The sequence below is a fragment of the Sphaeramia orbicularis genome, chromosome 18, assembly GCF_902148855.1.
Source record: "Sphaeramia orbicularis chromosome 18, fSphaOr1.1, whole genome shotgun sequence".
In the NCBI taxonomy this organism is placed as follows: domain Eukaryota; kingdom Metazoa; phylum Chordata; class Actinopteri; order Kurtiformes; family Apogonidae; genus Sphaeramia; species Sphaeramia orbicularis.
In genome coordinates, this window is record NC_043974.1 from 35,915,002 (window position 1) to 35,928,818 (window position 13,817).

The 13,817-nt window shown below is 30.9% G+C and overlaps 1 protein-coding gene across 1 annotated transcript; it reads right to left on the minus strand.

Moving 5' to 3' along the window:
* Nucleotides 1–1,070: 1,070 nt before the first annotated feature.
* On the minus strand, nucleotides 1,071–11,700 carry LOC115439079 (dynactin subunit 6). The gene is made up of 7 exons (XM_030162975.1): nucleotides 11,605–11,700; nucleotides 11,341–11,405; nucleotides 11,139–11,244; nucleotides 7,466–7,554; nucleotides 7,145–7,192; nucleotides 4,341–4,483; nucleotides 1,071–1,339 (listed from the first exon to the last, which is right to left on the minus strand). The coding sequence occupies exons 1-7, from the start codon at nucleotides 11,640–11,642 to the stop codon at nucleotides 1,241–1,243; spliced, it is 588 nt and encodes a 195-aa protein (XP_030018835.1). The 5' UTR covers nucleotides 11,643–11,700; the 3' UTR covers nucleotides 1,071–1,240.
* Nucleotides 11,701–13,817: the final 2,117 nt, after the last annotated feature.

Sequence of the window (13,817 nt, forward strand, 5' to 3'; positions counted from 1 at the left end):
TGTCATCAGATTTCAAATCATCCAAGACATTGAATTTGTAGCACTGAATTTTTTTTGCACTGAAATTAAATATCTGAATTTTTTTTTTGCACCGAAATTACGTATCTGAATTTTTTTTGCACGGAAATTAAGTATCTGAATTTTTTTTTGCACCGAAATTACGTATCTCAACTTTTTTGCACTGAAATTAAGTATCTGAATTTTTTTTTGCACTGAAATTAAGTCTATGTTAAATGTTCAAATTATATATGGACGTTTTCGTCTTAATTTTGGTCGCAATTTTAGAGTCCCCCCTACCTACTTCAAATGGTCATAACTTTGGAACTATTTACAACTAAGCCTTGGAATTTCGGATTTTCCCATCATATATAATGCTCTATGTGTATGTAAAAATTTTGAAAAATCTGAAAGGGTCAGGTGGGAAATTTTCTTAAAATCTGTTGATTTCATATGGAATGACCCCAAAAACTTTTTCTAGTTCTCCAAAAAAAAAATGTGCAAATTCCAAGTTCGTAACTAGTACAGGGTGACCCAAAAAAACGGGAATTTTTGAAGTGTGTATTGGCAGACATGAGCAAGTGGCAACACTGCGAGACAGTGACCTTGAGCAAGTAAACACATCTCCATTTTAGTAACCATTGGCGGCTGTGCGAGAATTGTTCGGTAACCGTGTGATCTCAAGATTCGGTAACGTTCCCTGGCCCCCTAGATCGCCAGATTTGTCCGTTTGTGATTTTTTCTCGTGGGGCTATCTCAAGAGTAAAGTGTACACGACTCGACCAAGAATTCTGGATGAGTTAAAACAGAGAATTCAGGATGAAATTCACAGTATCCCAGCTGAGATGTCGCAGCGGTCAATGAGGAATCTCAACAGCAGATTTCAAGAATGCATTCGTACAGGAGGACGCCATCTACAGGAAGTCATTTTTAAAAAATGAAAATTCCATTATTATTTCTTAAATGGCATGTTTTAAGGTTTCAATTACTATGAATAAAATATTTTTCTTCCATCACTCTTGGTTTTATTGGATTGTTAAAAAGTTCCCATTTTTTTGTGTCACCCTGTATTTACCATAATTCCCATAGCATATGAAGGCAGGATAATAAACAGCATCTGACCTGGTAAAAAAAAAAAAAAAAACAAACACATAAAAGTGACTATAATGTGTAACACACTGCATTTAGGGAAACATTAGTGTCTGTGAGCAGAAGGCCTCGTCCCTCTGGATCCAGATCCAGGTTAACTTCGGATCGGGGTGCCGCTTCCTTTAACCGTCTTCTTCAGGTGGTGATAGTTGGGCAGGATTTTCATGAGGAAGTCGAGCTGCAGAGTCTGAGGCTGCGAGAGAAAAAAAACCAAAAAAAAATCACACACATTTGTCCACAGATTAACCCTTTATATTGGGGGTGTCAAACTCATTTTAGTTCCGGGGCCACATTCAACAAAATTTGATGTAAAGTGGGTAAAATCAGTGAAATAATAACATAATAATATATAAATAATGTCAACTCCAAACTTTTCTCTATGTTTTAGAGCGAAAAAGTAAATTTACATTATGAAAAGGTTTACATCTACAAACTATCCTTTCAAAAGATGTGAATAACATGAAAAAACTGAAAAACTAAGTGTAATTTTACCAATATTCTGCCTCAGTTTATCATTTACACATGTACATTATAACTTACAGATCACAATGGATCTACAAACACACAAAACATTTAGTAACAAGCAGAATCTTGTTAAAATTGAACTTAGTTAAGACAGGGGTGTCAAACTCATTTTAGTTCAGTTCCACATACAGCCTAATATGATATAAAGTGGGCCGGACCAGTAAAATAATATAAATAATTGGTTAAGAATTGATAAATAATGTAAAACTCCAAAGAATTTTTCTCTGTTTTTGAGTGAAAAAAGTCAAATTCTGTAATGCAAATGTTTACATCTATGAATCATACTTGAACATAACATGAACAAATATGAACAACCTGAAAATTCTCAAGAAAAACAAGTGCCATTTTATCAATATTATGCTTTAATTTATCATTTATACATATGCATTACAACTTACAGATCACAGTGGATCGACAAATACACAAAACATTTAGTAACAGGCAGAATATTGGTACAATTCTGCATACTTGTCTTAAGAAATTTGAGGTTTTTCACATTTTTTTGTAAAAGGCTAGTCTGTAAATGTAAATATTTTTGTGTAATTTTAGTTTTTTCACACTTCAACAACGAGAAAATTTTGTAGTTTTCATTATTTATAGGTTATTATGATAACACTGGTCAACAACAAATTTATTGTTTAAGTTTTTTGAGCTGATTTAGGATCATTTTGGTGTGCTGAATCCAAAAATCACATTAATTTTGCTCAATCAGGTCAACTTTCTGAACTATGCTACATATTGGCTTTTTAACATTTTTGCTTACATTTATGGGCATTTTCACATCATATGATACAAAATTCTCTCAAATTTCTTGCAATAAACGAGTTCTGAAGATTTTACTTTTGCCAATTTATGATTAATGGTTTTTTTTTTAATATTACAGGTGAATGAAATGGCTTCGACTAGAAGATCTTGCAAAAATAGGCCTGACGTATTCTGCTACATCTGCGGTGAATACATAATAAATAATAAAAACATCCTGTTAGAAAATGATTTTTTTTCTCTTAAAACTTATTTTGGGTGAGAACTATATAAAAAATCAACTGATAAAGTCACAAAAATGTAATCAATTTTGTGAGACGATCAGATTTTTCAAAATCAATTAGCAAAAAAACCTGACCTGATTGAGAAAAACAGATGTCATTTTTGGATTTAGCGGTGCAAAATGGTCCTAATTCAGTTGAAAAAACCTAGACAACTTGCAAAAAATATTTTTTTTGTAACCCAATGTAATATTTTACTGGTTCTGACCCACTTGAAATCGAATTGGACTGTATGTGTCTGTATGTGGAACCTGAATTAAAATGATTTTGACACCATTGATTGTTAATTTCTTCAGTGTAATTTTTGCATTTCACAAATTCATCCCAAGGGCCGGACTGGACCCTTTGGCGGGCCGGATTTGGCCCCCGGGCCGCATGTTTGACACCTGTGTCTTAAGACATTTCCGGTTGTTCATATTTATTCAGGTTATTCCCATTTTTTTTGCAAAATTATAATTTGTTTTCATGTAAATACATAAAAATATTTACAATTACAAAGAGAAACATTTGGAGTTGTCATTATTTATCTGTTATTATGATCGTATTTGACTGAATCCTGCCCACTTGAGATTGAATTAGCCTGAATGTGGAACCTGAACTAAAAGGATTGTTAATATCTTGTTTTTGCATTTCATAAATTCATCCCAAGTGCCGGACTGGACCGTTTGGCGGGCTGGATTTGGCCCCCGGGCCGCATGTTTGACACCTGTGCTTTATAATAACCTCTATTAACCCTTTCATGCACGAAATATTAGAACCTTATTCAAAATTTTTTCCAGAATGTTTTTATTCCTCTTTAGGCACGAAAAACAATGCGACTGGAAAATTTTCTTCTGAAAAATAAATAAAAACTAGAAGCACTCGGAGAGTGCAGACCTCCGCTAAGGCTGATCAGTGCCCCCCCCCCCGTGGGCCCCCCCACCCCGATCACCACCAAAATTTAAGCATTTCTTCCTTATCCCATTTCCAACAAACCCTGAAAATTTCATCCAAATCTGTCCATAACTTTTTGAGTTATGTTGCACACTAACGGACAGACAAACAAACAAACAAACAAACAAACAAACAAACAAACCCTGGCAAAAACATAACCTCCTTGGCGGAGGTAATAAATAAATCAAATAAAAATAATTTAAAAATTTTTTTAAAAATACATTAAAAAAATAATAATGACAAAAAAAAATTCTTATGAACCTGTTTTTCATGAAGTTGCAAAAATGTCCACTCAGCTGGCCACCATTAATTTTTGACGCACAGAAACATGTATTTACAGATAAATTGTGTGAAAACTATGGGGTGGGCTTGTGATTCTGGGGGTTTATGCTCAGGAGAAATCTACATAATGTTACCAATTCATGTCAGAAAGATATGTAGTGTCTTAAAACTTCAATAAAGATATGTGCAAAAAAAAAAAACAACAACAAAAAGAACAACAAAACCTATGAATATACAAGAGAACCGCTGTAGAATAGCTGTCCACTGTAGTGACCAGTATGTACGAAAGGGTTAACAATACCTCATCTGTTTTAGTTCACTCATTGCACCTTCATTGTCTATTTAAACGTCTGAATTTTGGGCCAAATTTGACCAAAACACAACAGCCATGGTGGAAACCCAGCGACTGACCTGTGGTTTTTCATTCTGCACACGCCTGATGCAGTTGGACCCGTACACGACCGTGTTCTCCGGTACGACTTCACACGTGTTGATCTGACAACAGGCGCCGACGATGCAGCCGCTGGTTAGCATCACGTTCCTCCCCAGATCAGCTGTGATTTGACATAAACAAAGAGACGCTTTCAAAGTGCAAATCAAGTGATAGGAAAACCAAAAGAAGCCTCAGAGAACGTCTGAGTTCACCAGTGAGGGGGGAACTGAAACAGACATGTGCAAACTTATGAGCAGCTCAACTTCGCTTTCATTTCCTGTCGCTTTTATTTTTCATTCACTGTCTTTCTTAGGTTAGGTTTTATGGATTTAGTGTTTTATATGAGGATATTACCCACACTGACAACAAAAATGAACTGAAACCCTAATGTGGAACAAGTTAGGATTAACTCTGAAAGACCCAAACAGCCACCGCTGACCTAAACCATCTACTGGTCATCATGTTCATGCACTGATACTAGAAATACATGGAAACCAGTGGTGCCAGGCACAAGCCCCGCCCCTCGCACGTATTGTTGCTTATTTTGGCGTCGATCCAGCTGATGTCATCATGTCTATGTATGTGCTGATGTCAGAATATCAGTCGCCTCTATATATGTGACAAGTTTGAAGTACATTGAAACAAAATAGATGTTTTTATAGACTGTGAAATTTCGCCCATTACGCTGGAAAAAAAAAAAAAAAATCTTACCAAGTATATTTCTCTCATTTCTAGTCCAAATATCTCATCCCACTTAAAATAAGACAGAATCACCTAAAGAGGAACTTTTCAGTGAGATATAAGAACTGATTTTTAGACAATAGATCTGGAAAATCATACTTCAAGAAATCTTACCAAGATAATTTTCACTCATTCCATTGGAATATTTTTTTTTTGCTTAATGAAAGATTTTTTTTTTGCTTAAATTAAGATTTTTTTTTTTTGCCTTAATTCAAGATTTTTTTTGTCTTGCTTAATTCAAGTCTTTTTTTTGCTTGAATTAAGCAATTTCATTTGTTCCATTGTTCTTTTTGTTTTGTTTTGTTTTTTGCTTAATTCAAGATTTTTTTTTTTTTTTTTTTTTTGCTTGAATTAAGCAGCTTTCACTTGCTCCATTGGTAGATTTTTTTTTTTTTTTTTTGACTTGAATTAAGCAGTTTTCATTTGTTGCATTGGTAGATTGTTTTTACTTAATTCAAGATTATTATTTTTTGCTTAATTCAAGATTTTTTTTTTTTTTTTTTTGCTTAATTCAACTTTTTTTTTTTTTTTTGCTTAATTCAAGATTATAATTTTTTTGCTTGATTCAAGATTTTTTTTTTTACTTGAATTAAGCAGTTTTCACTTGTTCCATTAGTAGATTTTATTTTTTGCTTAATTAAAAAAAATATTTTTTTTTTTTTACTTGAATTAAGCAGTTTTCACATTGGTAGATTTTTTTTTTTTCTTTGCTTAATTCAAGTTTTACTTATTTATTTTTTTTCTTAATTCAAGATTTTTTTTTTTTTTTTTTGCTTAATTCAAGCAAAAAATAAAAAATAAAAATAAAATAAACAAATTTGCCAATGGAAAAGGTGAAAATTTTCTTGGTAAAATTTCTTGAAATAAGATTTCCCAGATCTATCGTCTAAAAAATAAGTTCCTATATCTCACTGAAAAGTTCCTCTTTAGGTGATTATGTCTTATTTTAAGTGTGATGAGATATTTTGACTAGAAATGAGAAAAATACATTTGGTAAGATTTGGATTTTTTCCAGTGTATAAATAAATGGGAGAAGAAAAAAAATTATTGAAAAATTCATAAAAAATTACAACTATCAGAACTAGATCTATTCTGGGTCACTGGTAATCTATAAACCCAGTTTGGTATGAATTCCACCAATAGTTTTGCTGCAAAAGATGTTTAAAATTTCACCCACTGTAAGTAAATGGGAAAAAAAGATTTTAAAAATTCATTAGAAATTGAAACTTTGACCTACTTTTCCCAAAATGTAATGACATTTATTTGGGGTCACTAACAATCTATAAACCCAATTTGGTCTGAATTCAACCGATAATTTTGCTGCTAGAGTGTTAACAAACAAACTGAGTCAAAAACATACCCCTTGCGTCCTCCTTGAAATAATTGGTGTAAAATACAGTTTGTCATCTTTTCATGGTCATCAGATATGACCCATCTGGACGTTCAGAGGCTCTGTAGTTACCGTGGAAACACCGTCATCTTCTACAATGTTGATTCAAATGCTTTTATTAAGGTTTTACTGCTGTTATTAATGCTGTTGCACATTTATAGTATGCACAATTAGTGAAAAAAATGATAAGTGCTGTAGCAGATGAATAAACACATCCAAAACTGCTGTTAAGCTCACAAATGTAATAAAAATTTGCAGCTTTTAACATAATAATCCCACAAATGTAATAACAGTCGCCTACCACAAACTTAATACTTCTACCAAATCCCTCAACAAAAAATCATTCACTGATCGAAAATGTTTAATACCTGTTCATCCACTAATTCTATCAAAACGTTTAAATAATTGGTGTAAAATACAGTTTGTCATCTTTTCATGGTCATCAGATATGACCCATTTGGATGTTCAGAGGCTCCGTAGTTACCATGGAAACACCGTCATCTTCTACAACATTGATTCACCAGTAAAACCCATGGAGTTGGATCAATGACAGTGGACGGACATGGAGACGCTAGATTTTACCAAAAAAAAGTCACTTTTTCTTCAGTTTTCTCTGTTTTCAAAGGTTAAATGAGTTTTCCTTTTACGTACCTTTAGACTCGATCACATTGTTGTCTCCGATCTTCAAAGCTTGAGAGACTGTGGACGAATTATTAAGGATTTTATCACAGGTATTAGAGATTCAAAGCCAAACAATGGCTGCAAAATGAGATATTTCTGACAGTGACCCATTTTTTTCCCCATAGTCACATGTTCTGAGTTGGTATTTTAAGATACTAGTGCACTCTGGTGGACAAACGAAGCAACTGCACAGTTTATCAGAGACAAAATCCCAGTATGTCAGCCCAACTGTAGATCTGATTTGACAATCCAGTACTGGTGTATGTTTCTGTATGAGACTGTGAAGGATACCACATCCCACTTCGAACACATTGTTAGCACCGATGCTCATGGTCTTTGGTTCCACGTCCTCAGCATCAGGCATGATGTTCTCTGGATAACTACAGAAAAAAAACAACAACAATGAGGTAGACACAGGGCTGACATGAGTGGATGGAACAGAACAAGCAAAAGTGAACATTAGTAATTATGGGAACCTTATATGAACATTATGGGATCTGGAAAATAGAAACATGTCAAACAAATTATCATTGTTCAATTTTATTTAATTTTTTTATTATGACTGCTGTATTTTAATATTTGTATAATTTATTATTATTATTTTTTGTTCATATATGTACACATGTTCATAAGAATATATGTATGTTATTTACTAGTGATAACCCTGTGTTATCACTAGTTTTATTTACTTATTTAATCCCTTGTTTTATGTTTGGTGTACGGCACTTTGGCCAGCTGTAAAGTTCTTAAAGTGCTTTATAAATAAAGTTGGTATGGTATGGTATTTATATATATTTATATATCATTTGGTGCAAGTCTACATGGTGTGAATGGGTGTGTGTACGAGGGCCGTTCAATAAGTTCATGGCCTCACCCAGAACAGAACAACACAGACTGATAATTTATATTTTATTTTTCAACATAATCTCCATTTACAGCAATGCACTTGGTCCATCGATGTTCAAGCATCACTATCCCATCACGAAAAAATGTAACATCCTGTATTATAACAACCGGTATTTCTGGGTGAGGCCATGAACTTATTGAACAGCCCTCGTATGAGTGTTTATGTTGTTTTGATTTATGTTTCTTATGTATATCATTTACTTTGTGTACCTTTCAATCTAAAACTTAAATACCAATAAAAATATAGTGAAAAAAAAAAAGTTAACATTAGTGTCAAAAATTAAAGTTTCACCTATTGTTTCTCAAATAGGCTCATTTTTTTTTCAATCAATCACACAAAGTTAATTTATATAGCACTTTACAACAACATAAAGAAGACCAAAGTGCTTTACATATAGAAGCATGATTAAATTATACGATAGCAACAGTTGTTTTTTATCTTAAGAACTCTATTTTACGGAACTGTTTATAATAATAATAATAATAATAATAATAATAATAATAATAATAATAACAATAATAATAATAATAATAATAATAATAATAATAATAATAATAATAATAATAATAATAACAACCTTCCGGTATCCCATCCAGAAAGGCCCTTACTAAGCACCAAGTGTGCCTTTTTTGCACACTTGTGGAATAATGTCAAAAACATTTCATACAGTTTGTTTTTAATTCTTTTACACTTTTTTCTATTTCATCAACTTGAGCTGTAAATAAAAATACCAAATACTCAATAATTGTCACATTTTTTAACCCTTTAAATGCTATGTTTGTAATGTAGACAAACCATTTTTTTTGGATTGAAAAAACAGAAAAAAAATATTTTTTTCAATATACTACATAAAAAGTGGATCAGACATTATTTGAATTTTTCATCCTGGCATATGTCAGTGATTAACTCCAACACTGGTTAATTTGCATTATTATTTTTGGCGTTAGGTCAAATGTTCAAAAATACTAGCATCTGTCACCAAGTGTGCGTAAAATGCACACCTACAAATCAAACTATTAAATATTATATATTGATTTATTTTTCTGCTCTAATTTGATTTTATTTTTGTAAATCTAGTCATACATATCAAATGGAAGAAATAGTGCATTTTAGGCACACTTGTAATTTTCTTTTGTTGACAATGTGCACATTTTAGTTGGTGTCCAGAATTTTAAAGATCATGCTCAAATGAACAACTTTTGAATTCTAACCTTATTTAAATTGTGAAAAATAATATGAAGTTTTTTAACACAAAGTGCAAAGTGTGCCTAAAAGGCGCACCCGCATACCTGAGGGATAATAATACGTCACACTTATACAAAACTTTTTTGGACACTCAAAGACACTTCACAAACAAAAACAAAAAGAACAGGGTGAAAAACAAAAGTTTCCAAAATTTCAGTATCACCTGTACAAAAATAAAAAAAGATATAAAGAAATCAATATAAAATGAAACCTAAACAGGACTAAAATATGTAAATGCGTTATTAACTTTAATAATAACATTCTTTCTGGCTTGTATCAGTGATATTTGAAATCTGTGAATCTGTAGGAACTAATTATCCAACAGTATGTGAGTATAAAAAAGTTATGGACAATCCAATTATGTGTCAAATATGCTCCACTGTTAACAGTATATATCACTTCAGTTTGTTATATGTATGTTAAATAAAGGTTTATTAACATATTTGTAGTGTTTCAGCTCCAAAGTCTTTTATTCTGACTACTGTTCCTGTTTCACAACAGATCTGTGTTCATAAAAACCTACCATTTCAACATTTTTATCCAGTTTTGTTCACAGTTGTAGTTAAACACCAGAGCTAAAACCCTGTTTCATTCAGTATCAGTTTCTTCTGAGAACAGCATGTTGTGTACATTTGTGTAAAGTGAAAAGTCCCCGTGTCACACAGCACTCATTTAAGTATTTTTACCCTCAAATTGTATTTCTATAAATTGTAACATGTCATGTGAAAGTACTTACACAGACCTGTTCATAGACGCATTAAACATGGAGAGAAGTTATTTAGTTTAAACACAGAGACTACTGAACATGAAAAGTGTTCCCACTGTCCCAGTTTGATCTGTGAGGAATATATGATCCACACTGGAAAACATCTGAATCTGACCAAGTGTGTTTTTCTCATTTCTAGTCCAAATATGTCATCACACTTAAAATAAGACAGAATCACCTAAAGAGGAACGTTTCAGTGAAACATAAGAACTGATTTTTAGACAATAGATCTGGAAAATCTACCTCAAGGAATCTGACCAAGATCATTTTTACTTGTTCCATTGGTAGATTTTGTTGTTGTTGTTGTTGCTTAATTCAAGATTTTTTTTTCTTAATTCAAGATATATATATTTTTTTTGCTTAATGCAAGAAACTTTTTTGCTTAATTCAAGATTTATTTTGCTTGAATTAAGAAATTTTTACTTGTTCTATTGGAAGATTTTTTTTTGCTTAATTCAAGATTTATTTTGCATAATTCAAGTTTTGTTTTGTTTTTTGCTGAAAGGGTTTTTGTTGTTGTTGTTGTTTTTGCTTAATTCAATTTTTTTTTTTTTTTTTTTTTTTTTTTGCTGAAAGGGTTTTTGTTGTTGTTGTTGTTTTTGCTTAATTCAAATTTTTTTTTTTTGCTTGTATTAAGACATTTTTACTTGTTCCATTGGTAGATTTTTTTTTTTTTTCTTAATTCAAGATATATATATATATATATATATATATATATATATATATATATATATATATATATATATATATATATATATATATTTTTTTTTTTATTTATTTATTTTTGCTAATTCCAGTTTATTTATTTATACTTAAATCAAGCAAAAAAAAATCTACCAGTGGAACAAGTGAAAATTATCTTGGTAAGATTTCTTGAAATATAAATAATTTCAAGATGTATTCATCAAAAAATAACTTGTTATATCTCACTAAAAACTTACCCTTTAGTTAATTAAAAGTCTTATTTTAAGTGTGATGACATATTTGGACTGGAAATGAGACAAACACACTTGGTAATATTTGTATTTTCCCAGTACAGCCTGTACCTGTTAATGATGAGGGCCTGTTCTTCTATCAGGTTTCCTTCTCCGATCACTATAGGTCCTGCTTCTGCGATGATCCTGGCTTTAGGATGGACCACTGTTCTAGCCCCTGCACATACACACATAAAAGCACACACATGATCAGACTGGAGCATGATGCTAGAATTTGTTGCTACATTAATGGTTATAGAAATAAAACCCTCACCAATTGTGACATCTCCTCTTATTTCACTCTCAACACAAACCACAGCTCCAGCAGCAATTTTAGCACTAGAGGAAAAGCACAGATAAAGTAAATAATAATAAAAAATAATAATGAATAACATCATAATCCAACATCAACACGTCCGTCATCAGGAATCCATCTGTATTTTATTAATGCAGATTAAAATACAGGTTTTATTTCCTAAAAAGATCAAATATGAGACTGGATTACAAATAAAAATAGTCTGTATTTAGCTGTTTTTACCTTTTCTGTGCCATCATTTGCTTACTTGCGTCCGTCATCCTCAGATGTTGACTTCTATCTGCGGGTGATTCTTATTCCTGGTTCAGATCTGGATTCCATTGGATTTGTCTGATCACACACAGGCTCTGCTGCCCCCTGCTGGAAGCCAAGGGGAATTTACAGGACGGAACAGGAATGAATGTGTGTTTTTGTTCTGTTTTTTTTTTTCAGCCTAATTCTATATAGAATTACCATTTAGTTATAGATTCTTCTTTTGCTTTAATTATGCTGATTTATTAGGTTATTCATGTAATTTTTCACTGTTTTTTTTTTTTTTTTAAGCCTAATTCTATATAGAATTACCATTTAGTTATATATTCTTCTTTTGATTTAATTAAGTTGATTTATTAGGTTATTCGTGTAATTTTTCACTGTTTTTTTTTTTTTTAAGCCTAATTCTATATAGAATTACCATTTAGTTATATATTCTTCTTTTGATTTAATTAAGTTGATTTATTAGGTTATTCGTGTAATTTTTCACTGTTTTTTTTTTTTTAAGCCTAATTCTATATAGAATTACCATTTAGTTATATATTCTTCTTTTGCTTTAATTAAGTTGATTTATTAGGTTATTCGTGTAATTTTTCACTGTTTTTTTTTTTTTAAGCCTAATTCTATATAGAATTACCATTTAGTTATATATTCTTCTTTTGCTTTAATTAAGTTGATTTATTAGGTTATTCGTGTAATTTTTCACTGTTTTTTTTTTTTTAAGCCTAATTCTATATAGAATTACCATTTAGTTATATATTCTTCTTTTGCTTTAATTATGTTGATTTATTAGGTTATTCGTGTAATTTTTCATTGTTTTTTTTTTAAGCCTAATTCTATATAGAATTACCATTTACTTATATATTCTTCTTTTGCTTTAATTATGTTGATTTATAAGGTTATTTACATAATTTTTTATTGTTTTTTTTTGTTTTGTTTTGTTTTATCCCTAATTCTATATAGAATTACCATTTAGTTATATATTCTTCTTTTGCTTTAATTATGTTGATTTATAAGGTTATTCGTGTAATTTTTCATTGTTTTTTTTTTAAGCCTAATTCTATATAGAATTACCATTTACTTATATATTCTTCTTTTGCTTTAATTATGTTGATTTTTAAGGTTATTTACATAATTTTTTATTTTTTTTTTTATTTTTTTATTTTTTTTTAGCCCCAATTCTATATAGAATTACCATTTAGTTATATATTCTTCTTTTGCTTTAATTATGTTGATTTATTAGGTTTTTCACGTAAATTTTCATTGTTTTTTTTCTTTTTCTTTTTTTTTTTTTTTTATCTTCAACTGTGTTTTATCTATTTTTATGCTGAGCTCTTGCAACTCATTTTCCAATGCAATTTTTCTGCAAATGGCAAATAAACTGATTCTGATTTTAACCCTTTCATACACAGTGGTCACTATAGTGGACAGTTATTCTACAGCTGTTCTCTTGTATATTCATGGGTTTGGTTGTTTTAGCTCCATATCAGCCAACACACGCTTATGCATCATCCCACACACTGACATTCAGACCATTACTGTAACTTTGCTGTTCTTGATAAACTTTATCTGCAGTAACAGGTTTGAGTGTAAATCACTTGCTTGTTATTGTTAGTAGACTGTAGTTAACATATTGTGTATTATCTTTATAAAGTGAGTAATGACTAGTATTAGAGTATGTTAAAATGTGAGAAAACATCAGATGAGCTGCATTAAAGATGTTTTTATTTCATAGATTTCACACAATATATCATTAAATACATGTTTCTTTGCTTCAAAAATTAAATGCATGGTGTCCAGCTGAGTGGACATTTTTGGAACTCCATGAAAAATAGGTTAATACAAAAAATTTCAATCACATTGATTTTTAATGCCTAAAGAGGAATAAAAACACTTTGGGAAAAAAAAAAAAAAAAAATCTTGATTAAGGCTCTTATAATTCATGCATGAAAGGATTAAATTTCACTCTCACGTTTTTTTTTTTTTGTTTGTTTGTTTTTTCTTGCACTGGTGTGTTGTATGTTGTTGCTGTCAACTGTGAAATATCCCCACAGTGGGATCAATAAAATCTTATCTTATCACTTATTTTGATGTTAAATTTCCTCTTCCAGTTCTTCTTATGATCACTGTTTTCTGTTTTTTTCTGGGTAGAGAAATAGGCAGATTAACCCATAAAAAACAGT